Here is a 16,591-nt window from a genome sequence, read left to right on the forward strand (position 1 = left end):
CCCCGCCTCCTGCCGCCAGCACCACAACGATCTTGCCGTTCCCAGTCTGTGCCCACACTGCACACCGCTCTCCACACCCCAGCCTCCCCCAGCTAAGCTCACCCTCGGCCCGCCTCCCCTGGGGCCCCTGTGCTCCCCGCAGCCACCCTGGAAAAGAGACCTCCCCACCTGGCAGTGCTCGGGGACAGACACAGCCTGCCGGTCCTCGCCTCCCTGGAAGAAAACGCAGGCCCAACTGGGAGTCACCCAAAAGCCTTTCATGTGGCTGAAGCACCACCTCCCCGAGGGGGCCAGGAGCTGATTGATTTTAAGGCAGTGAAACATCTCCGTTTTCCTAACAGAACGCCTCAGTCATTACTAAGCCAGCTGCCATTAGCAAAAAGGTGCTTTCACACCTAATGACACGTTTCATCGATCCTGATCTGAATGCCCTACTTCCTAGATGCGATGAGGAGAGCAAACAGGAAAGGAAGGAGTTCAGATTTCCGCGCATGTGTCCAGCTTGGGAAGAGCACTGCGGGGTGGCCAGCCTCTCACCCCCCGAGTCAGTGCAGGGGGCCGACAGGGCCCTCGGGCCTCGGAGACACAGAGAACTGGGCTCGCGCCCCACCTCTGCCCATGTCAGGGCCATCCCAGGAAACGATCTGGCCTTTTGCAGCCTTTTCTTGCTGTAAAAATGAGGACACGGAGGGCAACATCGGGGTGAATCACTGTTGTTTAAAAGGTCTCGGGCCTCATGCTGAGCAGCCAGGATGCTCTCCAGGCAGAACGGCTTCCTGGAGACACATCCCGCCAGGGACAGCACCCCCTGGTGCTGATCGGGCCACAGGGAGCAGAGGGCACCGGGGGGGGGCACAGAGCATGCGAGCTCCTCAGGAGGGTGTGCAGGGCCCCACGGTCCAGGCCCACGCACCGTCATTGGTTCACCAACCCCCCTGCCCCGGGGCCTGCTGCGCCTTAGCCCAGAGCCCAGAGCCCAGGGCCCAGCTCCGTGACGCCCACTCTGACCTGCTCCCCCTCCTCCCCACGAGAAGTGCACCCTCCCTACCCCGACCCCTGACCCCTGTGCCTGCTATCTAACGGTTAAGCACACTCATGACCCTGCTTGGTTCACATGCCTGTTACACACACACACAGACACACATGCCTGTTACACACACACACCCCACCATGAATTCACAGAGGGAGGAAGCTGTCTCACGTCTCTCATAGACCTAGAACTTAGGTGCTCCACAAGAGTTTGCTGAATGAGTTACTAAAAACTGCCTCTGAGAACCTGAATGATGCGATGAGGATGAGGAGCCCAGGGGGGTGAGACCGAAGGCTGAAATCACGCCCAGACCCCTGAGCCCTCACGTGCCAGCCCACCCGGCCCACTGACTGCGAGGAGAAGTCTGGACTGGCAACAGGGGCAGCCCCCAAGGGCCCCGCGGGGGCGCGGTGGCACGGGGGGTGCTGCAGGCAGAGCAGGACGCCGCGTGGAGGGAGGGCATGGCAGGGGGCCACTGTGGGGTGGGGGCCGCCCCGCCCGCCTCCTCCCCAGAGCGGCCGCGGCCACTGTATGGACCGCCAGGCAGCAGCACCGTGGGCCCAACTCCAAAGGGGATGCCGTCTTTCTGTGCAGGAAAAGGGGTCCCTGGAGGAGGCAGAGTATGCATCGGGGGGCAACCTCAGAGGGGAGGGGCCAGAGAATGGGACCCCCTAGCTCAACAGAGCAGAGGCTTCGAGAACAGAACTGGGACCTGACCCCTCAGCGCCACAGCTGAGTCTCAGGTTCTGCTCGGCCCTGAGCCGAGGCCGCACAGGACACCACTGTCCGCCGGGGCAGAAGCCAGGCTGCCTGGCTGGGGCTCTGAGCACAGACACGAGCATCTTGGCCTGACCCTGAGGGGCCCAGGGGGACTGCTGGCTGTGCTGCCCCCGTGTCCCCTGAGATCACACTGGGACCTGGAATCTGGCCACGGGGAGGTATTTGCACCACAGAAGTTGGCGAGCACTACCACCCAGGGTGAGCTGTTAACGGTTTAGCAGGTCACACTGGACAGACCCAGACCAGCGGAGCGCAGGCTTGGGGGACTGAGCTGGAGGAGCGGAGATCTCGGCGCCCAGCCCAGGAAGGCGAGGCAGGGTTTACACAGGGAGCCTCACTGGACAGGCTGCCTGCCAGAACAAAACATCAGCTCTCTCCAGAGGCCCATAAAGAACAGAGTCAGAGTCTGCAGTGTCCAAAACAAAGTCACACCTGCCGCGCAAGAGAACAGGAAAACGTGACCCGCTCTCAGAAGCAGTGATGCCAAGCCCAAGCCCATCCACATGGCGGAACCAACTGCCAGTACTGCCCGAGCCTAAAACCTAGAGCCCCCAGAACACAGCAGGACGTCCAGGGACGTGAGCTGAGATAGGGGCTTCCAAGTAACTTCATAACACGGCCAGCCTCAGACACAGTGCTGGTCTCACATCTGAGGGGGAAAAACAAAGAAAGGCCGCTCGGCCCTCCCCACGCCTCCAGCAGCCCCTGCCTCTCTCCTTACAGAGCATCAGGCTGCCTGCTTCTCTTCCAGATTTGTGGGTCCCCACAGCCCTGCATAATTCTGCTCCTCTTCTGCAACTGGGCTTCGGCAGGTGGCCTGGAACTCCAGGAACACAAAGCTACAGCCTGGCACCCGGGCATGGGAGGCGGAGGGGGCTATTGCTGTAACCACAGCCCCAGCTAGGCTGCTCAGTTCAGCAGGGCATGTCTGCAAGTGGGCTGAGCTGGGGACCAGGCTCTGGGACCCCCTCGCTGCCTTCCCAGCCTCGTCTCCAGTCCACGCACTCCGACCTCCTCGAGGGTCTAAACCTCAGCATACTCACCTGTAAAACGGGGTAACCACCACCTCCTGGTGGGTGAGGCTTTCCCCAGCCCTGGGACAGTCCTCGACTCAGCCGTGGGCGTGAACAGTGCCGTGAGCGGGCCCCGTGTGTCCACGCGCACCTCTCCAGGACGCACGGGCAACAAAGACAAACACTTAGGGTGTGGGTGGCAGGTAAGGGGTACACCTTCGTTTCCCTCATCTCCGGGACCACCTGGATGTTGTGGATGCAGGGGAGAGGTCGTACTTACGGGGGGCTGGCCGCACAGAGCCTGCTGCCCAGACCCGAGTTTGCCTTCCGCTCCGACCCCCAGGACGGGCCAGGGCAGGAGCCGCCCCAGAATCGGCGTTCACGAGTGCAGGACTCGGTTAGGCGCGCTCCCAAAGTGCTCCCCAGCAGCCTCGGCCACAGCAGGCCGGATGGATGCTGGCAGGGGACACAGTGGGGAACAGGCAGCTAGTGGCTAGACCGAGGCTTCGGAAACAGCTCCTGCTTTGCATTCAAGCGGCAAACGCAGCCCAGGCCTTTAAGGCAACGGATGAGAGCTATTTATAATCTCTCTCCTTCCAGTCAAGACGTCAAAAGGACAAAAAGGTAACAGTGCCGAGATGAACATTCAAAGGCAATTTCAGCCCCTCTAGACCCATCAGGTCCAGGGAGAGGCCCTCCGGTGTTAGGCCCCACGGAGGAGGGAACTTGGGCTTCCTTTCCAACCCACCACAGAAACTGGCTGTCCCTGGGAGACCCCGACCTCCTCGGGGGGCCTGCACAGGAAGGAGGAGCAGGGGGGCCACACAGGGTTACGTGAAATAAAGCCATCGCGGACACGGCAGCACCCCCGCTGCCTCGCTAACGTGCCCCTTTCACAGATGCGGAAACCGAGGCTCTGGCAGGATCAGCCCATGCTCCCTCCATGGCTCCACTGCCCCTCGCGGCAAGCGAGCCCGCGGTCCTGCCCCTCATCATGCACACCCCGTGGGGGTGAGGGCAAGAGCCAGGAGGCGACTCCAACTCCACGTCTACAATTTCAAGCATGGGGTGACGGGAGGCCACTGCGACTTGAAGGGCTCGGCCTTCTGACCTGAAGGCGAGGATTTCAGTCATAACTGCCAGGTACTGGCCGCCAGTCACACCGGACAGCTTTGCCTCCAACACACCCCACTTCACAGACCAGGAGAGTGAGGGGCACCGGGGGGAATGGCTGGGCTAACAGTCACAACTGCAGCTCCCAAACACTGTTCCCACCTGGAGCCCCGGAAAGGTCGGCCGCCCCTCCGACGGTCTGGCTCACACCCGCGGCTCAGGCGGCGGGGCCCCCGGACCCCGCCTTCAGCCCGGCACAGCTGGAAGGGAACAAGCACACCCTCCTCTCTGCACAGACTAAACGCGCCTGAGCCCCAGCTTCCACGAGGCTGCACAGAGCCCGGCCTGAGCCTCGGGGCCCGAGCCTGCTCGTCCCGGTGGGGCAGTCGACTCGGGACGGTCCCGTTGGCGGCAAAACCAGAACCGCCTCCAACGGCCTCGGGCCAGGCCACCCACGGAAGGCGCTGTGATCTCTGTCGCTTGTCCACCCACGCTGATAAGACTGAGGCTCCGACCGTCGCCTCTTGTCACGGAGTCATTAAGGATGACAAGTCCCAGGAAGTGGGGGAGGAGGGGAAACGCGAACACGAGGATGAGGAATCAAACCTGCCTCCCCCTGGAAACAGGACTGTGACTTACAGCTCCACGGCAGACGACAAGGGCCCGACAGAGAAACCCTGCTGAAAACGAAGGAGGAAAAAACCATCCGGAGTTGTTTTGCCTCCCATCCAAATTAGAAAATGCTACTCTCCAGATGATTTATGCTGCAATTTTTTCCCTTTATTCACAGAGAATCTGTCAAGCGTCACAGGAGCACCGAAGAGCGGCGATAGGATTCAGAAGGAAAGAAAAGGCTGGGGACGGCTGAGCACACAGCCTGGGTCTGAGGCGACCCTAGAGCTAGGGCCCTGGACGTGTGAGGGCGTGGGAGCCAGGGAGCTGCTCCAAGGGCAGCCCTGGGCCTTCACAGGGGACCCTGAACACCAACAGGCCCAGCCACGAGGCCTGTGCACAGTGACACCCCCAGGCCGGGACAGGGGCTTCCAGGACCACAGCATGGCTGGCTGGTCCTCGTTCCCAGCCGCAAGCACAGGTAGGGTTGGCCACCCTGACCCCCGCAGCAGGAAAGGCCTGCGGGCAGCACCCAGGGGCCTCGGCCAACCTCTGCGCCACCGTGGGGTGTGAGCGTGCCTGGCAGGCCCAGCTCTGACTCCCTGACACTCAGGGCAGTTTCATTGAGAGATGGCCAGCTGATCTCCCTGGGATGCCCGTGCCCTCTCCCACAGCGGCCGAGCGCTGAGCTTCAGGGGCCAGTGCCAAGGCCGCCGCTCTCCTAAGCCTTTCCTGATCCCCAGCCACGGGCTGTCTTTCTCCTCTCAAGGCCCCCAACCCCTGGTCGCCCACCCAGAAGGTGCCTCCGCGGGAGCATGCTCCTCCACCTCTCAGACGGGCGTCTGGCCCCTCGGGGCGCTGGCCAGCGGGTTGTCTGGAGTCTGCTCGTCTTTTCCGTCAGGCACATGCTCCTAGGGCAGTATGTCCTTGCAGAGGGGAGTCGGTGCGTCCTCAGGGGGTGACAATGGTCCCCCTCCAGTCTCTCCCTTCCCTGAAGGTGGGTCCGTGTGCCGAGTAGTGGCTCCCATTCAGAACCGCATCTGTGGCCGTGTGAACTGGCCCTCTTTGCAGGCGTGGGCTCCTCAGAACCCGTGTGTCTCTGATGGGAGCAACCCTTTCCAAGAAGGGGTACACGTCCCTTTCCTTCCAACGGACTGAACTGAAAACTGTGAGGTGCTGGGTGCTATCGGGTGTCAGACACTCATCGGGAGTTGGCCCTGTCCCTACAAAGCGTGTGTCTAGGAGACAAGACAAGACACACAGCAGCAGAGAGGCCTGGACACTGGTGTAGGCAGGGACCCTGGGCTCCGAGAGAGAGCCCTGTGGGGGCACCTGAGCAAGGACTCCTGCACTGGCCAGCTTTCACCACGTGGAGACGATGGGGGGAACATGGAGATAAGGCACCGTGGTTAACACAGATGGAAACGTTCAGCCGCAGGACTACAGGCACGCTGCAAAGACACACTCACACTGGCTCAAGAAGCATGAGGTCGGGGGCTTCCCAGGCTGTCCAGTGGTGAGAACTCCACGCATCCACTCCAGGGGGCACGGGTTCGATCCCTGGTCAGGGAACAAAGATCCCACATGTCCAGTGTTGTGGCCAAAAAAAAAAAAGTATGAGGTTTACGGTCAGGAAAAGGGCGTCATGAGGAGGCTTCTGGAACCTGGGAGGTGTGGGGGCCCGTGACGGCCCCTCTCTGCCCCCTGCCTCGGGCACCCCGCCCCAGTCGCCTTCTTCACACCTGCTGTGCTCTCCCTGCACTGGGTCCCTGCCCGCCTGCAGCTCCTTCACTGACCCCCACCCTGGCCTGAGGGGATCTGTGGCCACCACAGGCCTGCTCCAGCCCCACAAGGGCGTCCGTCCAACCCAGTGGAGCTGGAAAACTGGGGGAAACGACAGGTTCAGTTGAAAAAGCAGGTCCCTTTGACTGGACCACAGGGCCTTTGGAAGGGACAGCCAGAGACACTGGGCTGAGACAGCTGGCGGGGGCCCCGGGCGCCAGGAGGGCTCTGTCTGCAGACGCTTCAGCCCGCGTGGAGCGGAGAGGTGTGCAGGGCCCGTCCGGCCGGGCCTCCGGCCGCTCCGTCCGGCCTGGAGAGTGAGCGAGCGAGGGGGCTGCCTCCCCGGGACTGAGCTGCCCTGAGGAGCGGCTGCCAGCCCGGCTTCATCCTCCCCCTGAGCAGAGGCCACCGGTGGCGTGGCCTGCGGGCACATGACACCTGTTTGCTCCTGAGGAACCGTGGCGGGGTCTGCGTGGTCGCTGTTGGGGAGGCCGTGACCCCAGCTGCCAGCCTCCAGGGGTCCCTTTGCTGCCTCGCACCATCCCCTCACTCGGTTCGACAGGGACAGGCCAATCTAGAGGCTAAAGCGTTAGGTGCGTGCTGTTCACCTGGGCAGGGGTCTGGCGGAAGCATCCGTCAGACAGCCTTAGTCCCCTCCTGCCCCCGAGTCCAGCCCCCAGATGGCCCGCATCCCCGGGGGCCTCGCAGGTGGAGGGGCCCAGCCTTCCCTGTCCACTCACCTCCTGAGCTGTGCTGTTTCTATGGCAACTCTGGTTCCTGCAGACAGAGGTGTTGGTTGCTGTCGGAACTAATTGCCTGGGCTATTTTAGCTCCTGGGGGGGGACCCTGTTGACTGAGCGACGTTACAGGACAGCCTGTGTCTGGAGCGCACCAGCACCCTGGGCTGGGGCGAGTCTGTCCCCAAGGAGGCGGGCTCGTGTTGCCACCTCCCCTCGCCCTCAGAGGAGCCCTCCAGAAGTGCCCCTGCATCCCCTCTCCCCCTTTCTCCAGCTCTCTTAGCTCTGAAGCCCCCCCACACCATCACTGGTTTGGTTAGAAGATGAGATGATTCTACAGTGATGTGGCACACCTTGCCCCGCCCGGCCTGTGCCAGCCTGAAGGCGAGGCGCTCTCCTCCTGGGGTGGGGGGCCCACGCTCCCGCCCCCCGAGGCTGCACCTCTGAGCCAGGCCAGCCTGCAAGTTCTGGTGCAGGGACGCTGGGGCCCTGGGGTCCCACACGATCTTTCCTGGCCCTGCAACAGACAGCAGGCCTCACCTGCCCTCTCCAGCGCCTTCCCTGGTGCCAGGAAGCAGGAGGAGCGAGAGGGGAGTCAGGAGACCTCAGACCTGCCCTCGACTCCAGGTGCTCAATGAGGTGATGGGGGAACATACGGGGGACCAAGCGACCTGGGGAACTACCCACAGGGAAGAAGCGAGCCCTCTCAGCCTTCCACTTCGCATCCGAAGCATGGTTAACAACAGAGTGTACTTGTCAGGGCCGACAACGCTGCTCTTATATCCGACGCTCTTGGCACAGGGCCTGGTTCCCGGGAAATGCTCAGTTAACAGCAGAGGTGAGGCTCTTACGTGTGCCATCGCCCTGCACGTCCACTGTCCCAGCGGCCCTCAGTCCCTGTCCAGTGTCCTTGCCTGCCCTGTCCTCAATGCAGGCACCCCTGAACGTTCACGACTCTATTTCCTCTTGTTCCATTTTCTTGGCATGTTGTCCCCCCGCCCCTGCTGTGCTTCCTTAGCATGTTCTTGGTTCTCTGTTCCCGGGGAGAGTCCTCACGTAAGCCCGCTGCTGGGCGCCTGTGGAAGCTCATCGCGTGGGGTTGGGTTGTGCTTGCTCGACTCAAGCCTTCCATGCTCTTGTCACCTACGTTTGGCATGGTAAGTCACTGCAACCCCCCGAGGTGCTGCTGCTTCTGCAGCAAGAAGAAAAGAATGATCTCGTGGGACTTGGGTGAAGACGGGATGGGTCGCTGGGTGCAGGGCCCCTGGCATGGTGCCGGGCACACGGTGGCACACTTACTAGTCACACATCTGGAGAGTAACAGAGCAGGGCTTTAGGCCTAGGGGTGCAAAACGAAGAGCAGGAGCCATTCGAGCGTGAATTCGGTGCCAGCTGAAGTTGTGGACTAGAGAGAAAACACAGTGTGTCCCCGATTCTAAGCCTGAAGACACGGCTCACTTCCTGCTCCTCATTCCTCAGAGAGAGGAAATCAGGAAAGAATGCGCTTTGTTAAAGCACAGTTTGGGGCGAGTCTGATGAAGGAGTTCTTGCAGTGGGGCCTCTGAGTGGTGGGACCAGCTCCCTCCCTGATGGCTTAATAGGTGCCGCATCGGGGACGCAGGGTCTCTCTTGCCACTCGGCCCGAAGAGCTCCCAGGGCTCGTTTCTGTCCAACTGCATTGCCGTTGAAAGGACTGATGAGTCGGTATTAATGCTCTGGGCCTTAGATGGTCTGCCTGTGCCCCTCTTCTGTGCTGTCAGAGCCCTTTGGTGCAGACTTGGAGTGTGACCTTGCAGCCAGCCACCGCGTGGTAAAACCAGCCTCCCTGGGTTTGCAGCCAGCTGTTAACGGTTGGCCCCCAGCCCTTGGCCTGCTGACTGTCTTGGGAAGCTGCCTGTCTTTAAGCAGTAGATTTGGTTTCAGTGCTAGTTTCCAGCTGTGAAACCAGCAGTCCCACTCTGGACTCGTCCTTCACCATGCTGGACTTGGTGACATCACCCTTCAGCTGGGGGGAATAATCATGAACTGACAAGACTCAGCTTGCTCTTCCCTCTGTCCTTTTTTCCGTCCACCTTTACGGAGGCAGCAGAGGAAGATCCCTGGAGGAGGAAATGGCAACCCACTCCAGTATTCTTGCCTGGAGAATCTCAGCGACAGAGGAGCCTGGTGGGCTACAGTCCATGGGGTCACACAGAGTCAGACACCAGTCAGCGCGCGCGCGCACACACACACGCGCACGCACACACACACACACTACTGAGGTGGAACTAACAAGTAAAAGCTGTATCTACATAAAGTGTACAGTGGGAAGTTTTGATACATGTATACACTGTGGAATGATTGCTACAATCAAGTTACTCCATGTCCATCTCTTCACACACGTTTTTTCTCTTTTGGAATCTACATAATGGTTTCATAAATATTTTTTAACATATTTCTAATTTTTTACTGGAGGATATTTGCTTTACAATATTGTGTTGGCCTGTGCTTTTTTTGTTGTTTTTGGTGTAATGAGACTATTTCAGACCTGCCCTCTCAGCAGACCTCAAGTGTGTGATCGAGTACTCATCACTGTGGTCACTGTGCTGAAATCAGAGCCCCAGAACCTACCCATTTCGTTGGTGAAACATTGTGTCCTTTGAGGAAGGCTTTTAAGGGGAATAATCAGCACTTTATTCTCTTTTTCAAGAAGGACAAGACAACACATAGTTTAAAGCGAGAGCGGTTTGGGGTGTGTTACCCTCGTTGCTCTGCTGTTCTCACACCTCTGCCCCCGGCCCAGGCTGAGAAACACCTGTCATGGTTTTGCCCGGTGCCTCTCACGGCGCCAGATCCACGTCATCACCCGGTACATGCTACTGGGGTGCTGACGGGCCTGAGTACATGGTGCTTTATGAAAATGGTGGCATCCCCTTTAATTCAGTCCGAAGCATCAGAATATCTGGGGCGACCTGAGTCGCACATGGCTCGTCTCCTCTGGGGCCTGTGGTACCAATGTCCCAGTAATGACGTCACCATGCTTCCCCGCAACATGCTGGCTGGTGAGGTGCCAAGGGGGGCTTGGAGAGCCTGCAATCTAATCACAAACTCATTTCTGTCCATTTGCTCATGCAGGGTGTGAAAACCCTTCTCTGCCAGGCCTGCCTTTTCCATGCAAGATCCTACGGGCTCTCCCACAGCAAAGCCTAGCCCACGCACCCGCCTCTCCCCTTGTGCTGGAACCACTCTTGGTGACACGGAAGCTGCCTGGCCGTCGGGACGCTGGAACGCACTGAGAAGCGCTCGCGGTTCCTCCTCCTTGCCCCTGGCCCATCTATTACAACAGCGCTGCCAAAGACGGGGCAGAGAGGCAGAGCTCCAGGCACGCCGCTCCCGGGTCAGGGGGGAAGGAGGCCGTCACTAGCAATTACCCACTGCCGACAAGATGCCAGACACCGAAGGAGGGTTTCCACACCTCTGGTCCCATTTCATCCCCAAATAATCCCTCAAGCAGATGCAACTATCGGCCCCATTCTACAGGTGCTGGAACAGAAAGATACAGGAATTGCACAGCGAGGAATCAGAGAGATTAGAATAAACATCTTATCGTGTTGTTGCTGTTGTTTAGTCGCTAAGTCGTGTCTGACCCTTTTGCAACTACGGGGACTATAGCCCACCAGGCTCCTCTGTCCATGGAATTCCCCAGGCAAGGATACTGGAGTGGGTTCCCATTTCCTTCTCTGGGAGATCTTCCGGACCCAGGGCCTGAACTCACGTCTCCTGCATTGGCAGGCCAGGTCTTCACCACTGAGCCACCTCGGATCAGGGCTATCTGATGCAAATTTTGGTTGGGTCCATTCTGCTATACCAATAGATTCTTGGATTTCTGTTTCCTTGAGATGTTCCTTAAAAGGGTATGGGGTGGGGGGTTTCCCGGGATGGATAAGTTGGGGAAATATTATTGAATACATAGCCAATTCCCCCTCTAAGATATTTACAATGTACAGTGGTGTCTTAAGTATTCTGAGACTTCCATTTAAAAAATAATGGAATTTTTTTCCCATTGTTACTATGAACATTTTCAAACATATAGTAAAGTTAAAAAATTTTACAATAAGGACTGGTAAACCCACCACCTACTATTAATAGTTAGCTATATTTGTTTTATTGCATATCATTAACATATTTATGTATTTACCCACCTATTAATTCATGTTCTGTTCATGCATTTTAAAGTAAATTGCAAACATCAGTATACTTTCCCCTAAAAACCTTGACACATATACCATTAACTAGAGTCTAATACACACAGATTCTCTGTGTGATTTCAGTCATTTCGAATATACCATGTCTTGCTTCTGCGGCCCAACATACAGTTCACCTTGGTGAACGCAGCTGTACACTTGGAAAGGATGTGTATGCTGAAGCTGTTTGCTGCAGTGTCCTCTAAATACAGTTAGGTGGTGAATAGCTCTGTGCCACTCACTTCTTTACTAAATTTTTTTGTTTTTTGGTCTAATACTTTCATCACTTCTGAAAGATCTTAAAATGCCCAGTTATGACTATGGTATTATCTGTAACCACTTCCAGTTGAAGGTAGGTTTTGTCTTGTGTACTTTGAAGCTCTGTTATTACACACCCGCACACTTACGATGACAATGCCCTGCTCATGGACTGACTGCTTCGTCATCACGGACTTCCTTCTTTATCTTTGGTAATACTCCATCTTGAAGGGTATTTAAGAGGAGAGTGAAAAAGTTGGCTTAAAACCCAACATTCAGAAAATGAAGATCAGGGCATCTGGTCCCATCATTTCATGGGAAATAGATGGGGAAACAGTGGAAACAATGTCAGACTTTATTTTGGGGGCCTCCAAAATCACTGCAGATGGTGACTGCAGCCATGAAATTAAAAGACGCTTACTCCTTGGAAGGAAAGTTATGACCAACCTAGATAGCATATTCAAAAGCAGAGACATTACTTTGCCAACAAAGGTTCGTCTAGTCAAGGCTATAGTTTTTCCTGTGGTCATGTATGGATGTGAGAGTTGGACTGTGAAGAAAGCTGAGCACCGAAGAATTGATGCTTTTGAACTGTGGTGTTAGAGAAGACTCTTGAGAGTCCCTTGGACTGCAAGGAGATCCAACGAGTCCATTCTGAAGGAGATCAGCCCTGGGATTTCTTTGGAAGGAATGATGCTGAAGCTGAAACTCCAGTACTTTGGCCACCTCCTGCGAAGAGTTGACTCATTGGAAAAGACTCTGATGCTGGGAGGGATTGGGGGCAGGAGAAGAAGGGGACGACAGAGGATGAGATGGCTGGATGGACTCACTGACTCAATGGACGTGGGTCTGAGTGAACTCCGGGAGTTGGTGATGGACAGGGAGGCCTGGCGTGCTGCGATTCATGGGGTCACAAAGAGTCGGACACGACTGAGCGACTGAACTGGACTGAGCGATAGTTATACAACCACTCCACTATGGTAATGTAAGCGCACTGTTTGCAGGGGAGGCTTTCAAGTTCATTCATTTGAGCCCACCTACATAAACTGCATCCCTTCTAGACCAAATACACTTGAATTTTGCTTTTTTGTCTCTTGTAACAGTCTCTGGCTATTATCTTTCTCTTGTGCTTTCTCTCTCTATATATATGCACACACCACATATGTAAGTTAAATTGACCTGTTGGCATTTTACCTACATTTCTTTACATTTTTTAGTGTAACCTAAGGGATTAAAATATAATTTTAATTTTTTATAATCTACTTAAAAGATCATATCATTTCATATAAAATGAACTCACGTGGCTTCACTTGCCCCACCTCTATTCTTTCTGCTGTTCTTGTCAAACATATTAAACTCATACACATTGTTAACCACATATTTTTAAATTTTTTAAAAAGAATTCCTATGTATTTAAAAGAAAGAAGAGAAAAAAGTACGTAATGTTTGCCCAAATGTTTAGGATTTCTGGTGGTGCTCACTTTTACCTGAATAACCAGTTCCACCTGGCTCTGTCTGCCTTTAACCTGAAGAACTTGCTGAAGCATTTCTTGAAGAAGAGGTGGCAGTTTCTTAGTTTTCCTTCATCGAAATGTTTTTATTTCGCCTTCATCCTGAAGGATGTTTTCACTGGCTATAAGAACTTCAGCTGACAGCTCTTCCCTCTCTGTACTTTAAAAGTATTGTTCAGCATGGGTTCTGGCTTCCATAGTTTATGATGAGAAACTAGTAGTGATTTAAATGGGTATTTCTCTGTAGTCTTTTGTTGTTGTTTGCTGAGTGTATGACAAACCCAGGCCCTGAGCCCAGGTGGGGCAGAGACACCCGGGGCCTGAGCCCAGGTGGGGCAGAGACACCCGGGCCCTGAGCCCAGGTGGGGCAGAGACACCCGGGCCCTGAGCCCAGGTAGGGCAGAGACACCCGGGCCCTGAGCCCAGGTGGCCAGAGTCGAGCCTGGCACTGCAGAGCCGCATTCTGCCCACGTCTGCTGTCTGCCTGGCTGCTCTGCCCTGTGACTGTCACTGAGGTAGTCCTACTTGGCCACAGCTGGGACTACCAGCCTGATGATCTTCACCTGCCAGGTCTCTATCCCTGGGGTCCCATCATGGGGGGTCCCAGGCCTGCCCTGTCTCAGCTGGCAGCCCTAAGAAGGGCTGAGGGGCACGGGGAACCCCGCCCCTCCCTGGGGACACACTGATAGCACACCCCACTGCACCCCACCCCAGGCACTGTGCTGGCCTCTGCACCCTGCTGCACTGCTCCTGGGGCGAGGCCCAGAGGGATGTTCTCATCAGCTGTTCTCCTGCCGAGTGGCTGGGCCTGCCAGAAAGCCAGTGATGGGAGGCCCGTGTCTGTCATCTCCTGGTGAGCATGGGGATGGGAAGTGCCTCCCCAGGGCCCCTTCACTTGCCGTGAACACGCTGCAGTGTGTGCATGGGGGCAGCCACAGCCTCGGCCCTGTCCCTAACTCCTTCAGCCTGACTCCTCTGCTGGGAGGCGGCCTCCAGGGATGTGGCTTGGGAGCAAGTGCCTAAAGCACCCTACAGCCTGGAGGGAGAGGCTCCCTGGAGCTATAAGGCTAGGGCAGCCTTGCCAAGTTGTGGCCTTGCCAAGGTGCCCACACTCCCTCTGGGCAGTGTGGCCTCCTGGGCGACAAGGGAACTGTGTCCCCTGCCCTGGGCATGGGGGGCCTGGCTGGAGTGCGATCCTGCCACGTCCCCACTGGCCATGTGCCACGGCACAGGTGGGCACGGCTCCCCGGCTCGCCTGAACACAGGCCGGCAGCTCCTCTGAGTCCGGGCTCTCCTTGGGCATCGTCTGATTCATTCGCATTTTTATTTATTTTCCCCCGTTTCATCATGATGCTTCATTTCCTCCCATCTGGCACTATGAGGTTTGCACGGCATGAAACTGTAAAAGGAAGATGATGAAGATGATAATGGTGGTTGGAAGGGATAACGGCAGAAGTTCCCCAATTAAAATAAATTTTAGCTTCAGTTTCTTTCCCATTTCACTGTCCAGTAATTTGTGTCGATGCAGAGAGAGGTGGAGAGGAGATGAGTTAAGAAAAGCTCGGCTGGAAGAGCTGTTCAGATGAGAGACTTCCGGTCAGTAACGAGACCCAGTGCCAGGGCGGATCCACCAAGGAGGTCGCATGCCAGCCAAGAGAACCGCCCGGGAGTCCGCAGAGGGCTGGCCGGCCTCGCCCAGCTCACAGACACATCTGGCCTGCCTCCTCTTAAAAAATCTCAAGTCACTGTTTCAAATACAGGAACATTTTGGATATTCAGTCGAGTTTGTGAATCTCTCGACAAGTCAGATGATCACGCCGCACGGGCCGCGTCCTGCAGGCCCCTGTGGGCCAGCCGCAGATGGCCAGCCCCCTCCTGCCTCCTGTCTCCTCCCAGCTCCCCACAGAGGTGGAGTCCGTGCAGCAGCCACCACCCACAGCCCGCCCCTCGCTGTGACCCTGCCTCCTGGGGCATCGTTGTCACCCCCTCTAAACTTAAGAGGTTTCTTCATGGTCCTAGGGTTTAGGATTTGAAAGCATGTTGGCGGTACCACATGAACAGTTATTAGATGTGATCAGATGGATGTGGAATCAGAACGTGTGAGCACTGGGCTGGCCACCCCACACGGTTGGGGTGACGTGGGATGGATGGACAGCCGTGGGCATGCACACCAGCCTCAGGGTAGGGGCCTCTCCCCATCCCACCCACAGGCCCAGTGTGGACGGGGCAGGCCTGCCCAGCAAGGGGCCTGGGAGGCTCGTGAGGGTTCCCGCGGCACCCCCAGGCATCCTGCTCGCCCCCTGCCCCTGTGGCTGCTCCTGCCTGGCCCCCGGGACATCCCTCCCCGCTGCCTGCCGAGCTGCACCGAGCTGTGACAGCCGTCCACGCTCGGTGCCCAGCCCCGGCGGCACCTCTGCCAGGCCTCCTTCCAGGCTGGGCTCATCCTCCAGCTTCCGGGATATGTCCCCCAAAGAGAGCAGTGAGCACAGCGTGGCAGTCACCTGTCCGCCTGTCCATCTCCCTCTCCCAGTCCTCTGAGTGTAGAGACCATGTTTTATTGGCCTCTGTCCTGGGACCCTGAGAAAAGGGGATTCTCCTCCTCACCTGTATCCAGAGGCTGGAGGTTGCCAAGGGCAGGGGGCAGGGAAGGAGTGGAAGTTTGAGACGAGCAGGTGCAAACTATCATATACAGGATGGATAAACGACAAGGTCCTACTGCACAGCACAGGGAGCCGCAGTCAGTATTCTATGATAAACCGTAACGGAAAAGAATGCAAAAGAGCGCGCACTGAGTGACGTCAGGCAGAGGAGGAGGAACACCGAATGACACCCCTCATACGTGGAATCCAAACAGAAACGGTACAAGTGCACGTACAAAGCAGAAAGAAACTAACAGACTTTAGAGAATGAACTTGTGGTTCCAGGGGTGAGGGGAGAAGGACGAGGGGAAGGGACAGTGAGGGAGTCTGGGATGAACATGTACTCAGCGTGATATTTACAATGGACAACCGATAAGGTCGTGCTGTAGAGCACAGGGAACTCTGCTCGATGCTGCTGGGCAGCCTGGGTGGGAGGGGAGTTCGGGGGAGAATGGCTGCATGGATTTGCATGGCTGAGTCTCTGTTGTTCACCTGAAACTACCACATGACTGTTAGCGGGCTATACTCCGATATAAAACACAAAGCTTTTAAAAAGAGGCTGCAGGGAGGGAGGAGAGGTCAGTCTGGGAGACATACTTTGCTCAACTGTTTTATTTCTCCTTTGGCTCCAAAATGTACTGTGAGGTAACACTCCATGTCTCAAGTGATCAAGCATCTAAGGGCCTTCCCGCGAAAGCGGACTGTGTGAAATGACCGGCCCTTTTTGCTGTTCTCATAGGATTTCCGTGGAGGAACCACTGGATCAAGGTGGGCAGCTTTGCTCTGCTCAGGCGGTGTGAGGTGGGGGCCTGGCTCCCGCTTTATCATTTTCTTTCTGGAATTTCTTTTTTGCGCCTAGTTGCCAATTCCACATTGTTAAGGACTTTCTCCTT

The 16,591-nt window shown here is 56.6% G+C and overlaps 1 protein-coding gene across 8 annotated transcripts in view; it reads right to left on the minus strand.

Moving 5' to 3' along the window:
• Window positions 1-16,591, minus strand: part of TRAPPC9 (trafficking protein particle complex subunit 9) — a 406,815-nt gene that overhangs the window by 112,790 nt on the left and 277,434 nt on the right. The window contains exon 19 of one of the 8 annotated variants that reach the window (XM_086337446.1): window positions 12,926-14,458. The exons of the other annotated variants lie outside the window; for them this stretch is intronic. Within the exon in view, the coding sequence (XP_086193572.1) occupies window positions 14,383-14,458 (76 nt within the window). The 3' untranslated portion in view covers window positions 12,926-14,382. Of the gene's footprint in view, window positions 1-12,925; window positions 14,459-16,591 lie in introns of those variants that run through there. 8 annotated transcript variants of the gene reach the window in all.

This window comes from Bos grunniens, chromosome 14, assembly GCF_055505025.1.
Source record: "Bos grunniens cultivar Pamir isolate PY7600 chromosome 14, Bosgru_T2T1.0, whole genome shotgun sequence".
NCBI lineage: Eukaryota > Metazoa > Chordata > Mammalia > Artiodactyla > Bovidae > Bos > Bos grunniens.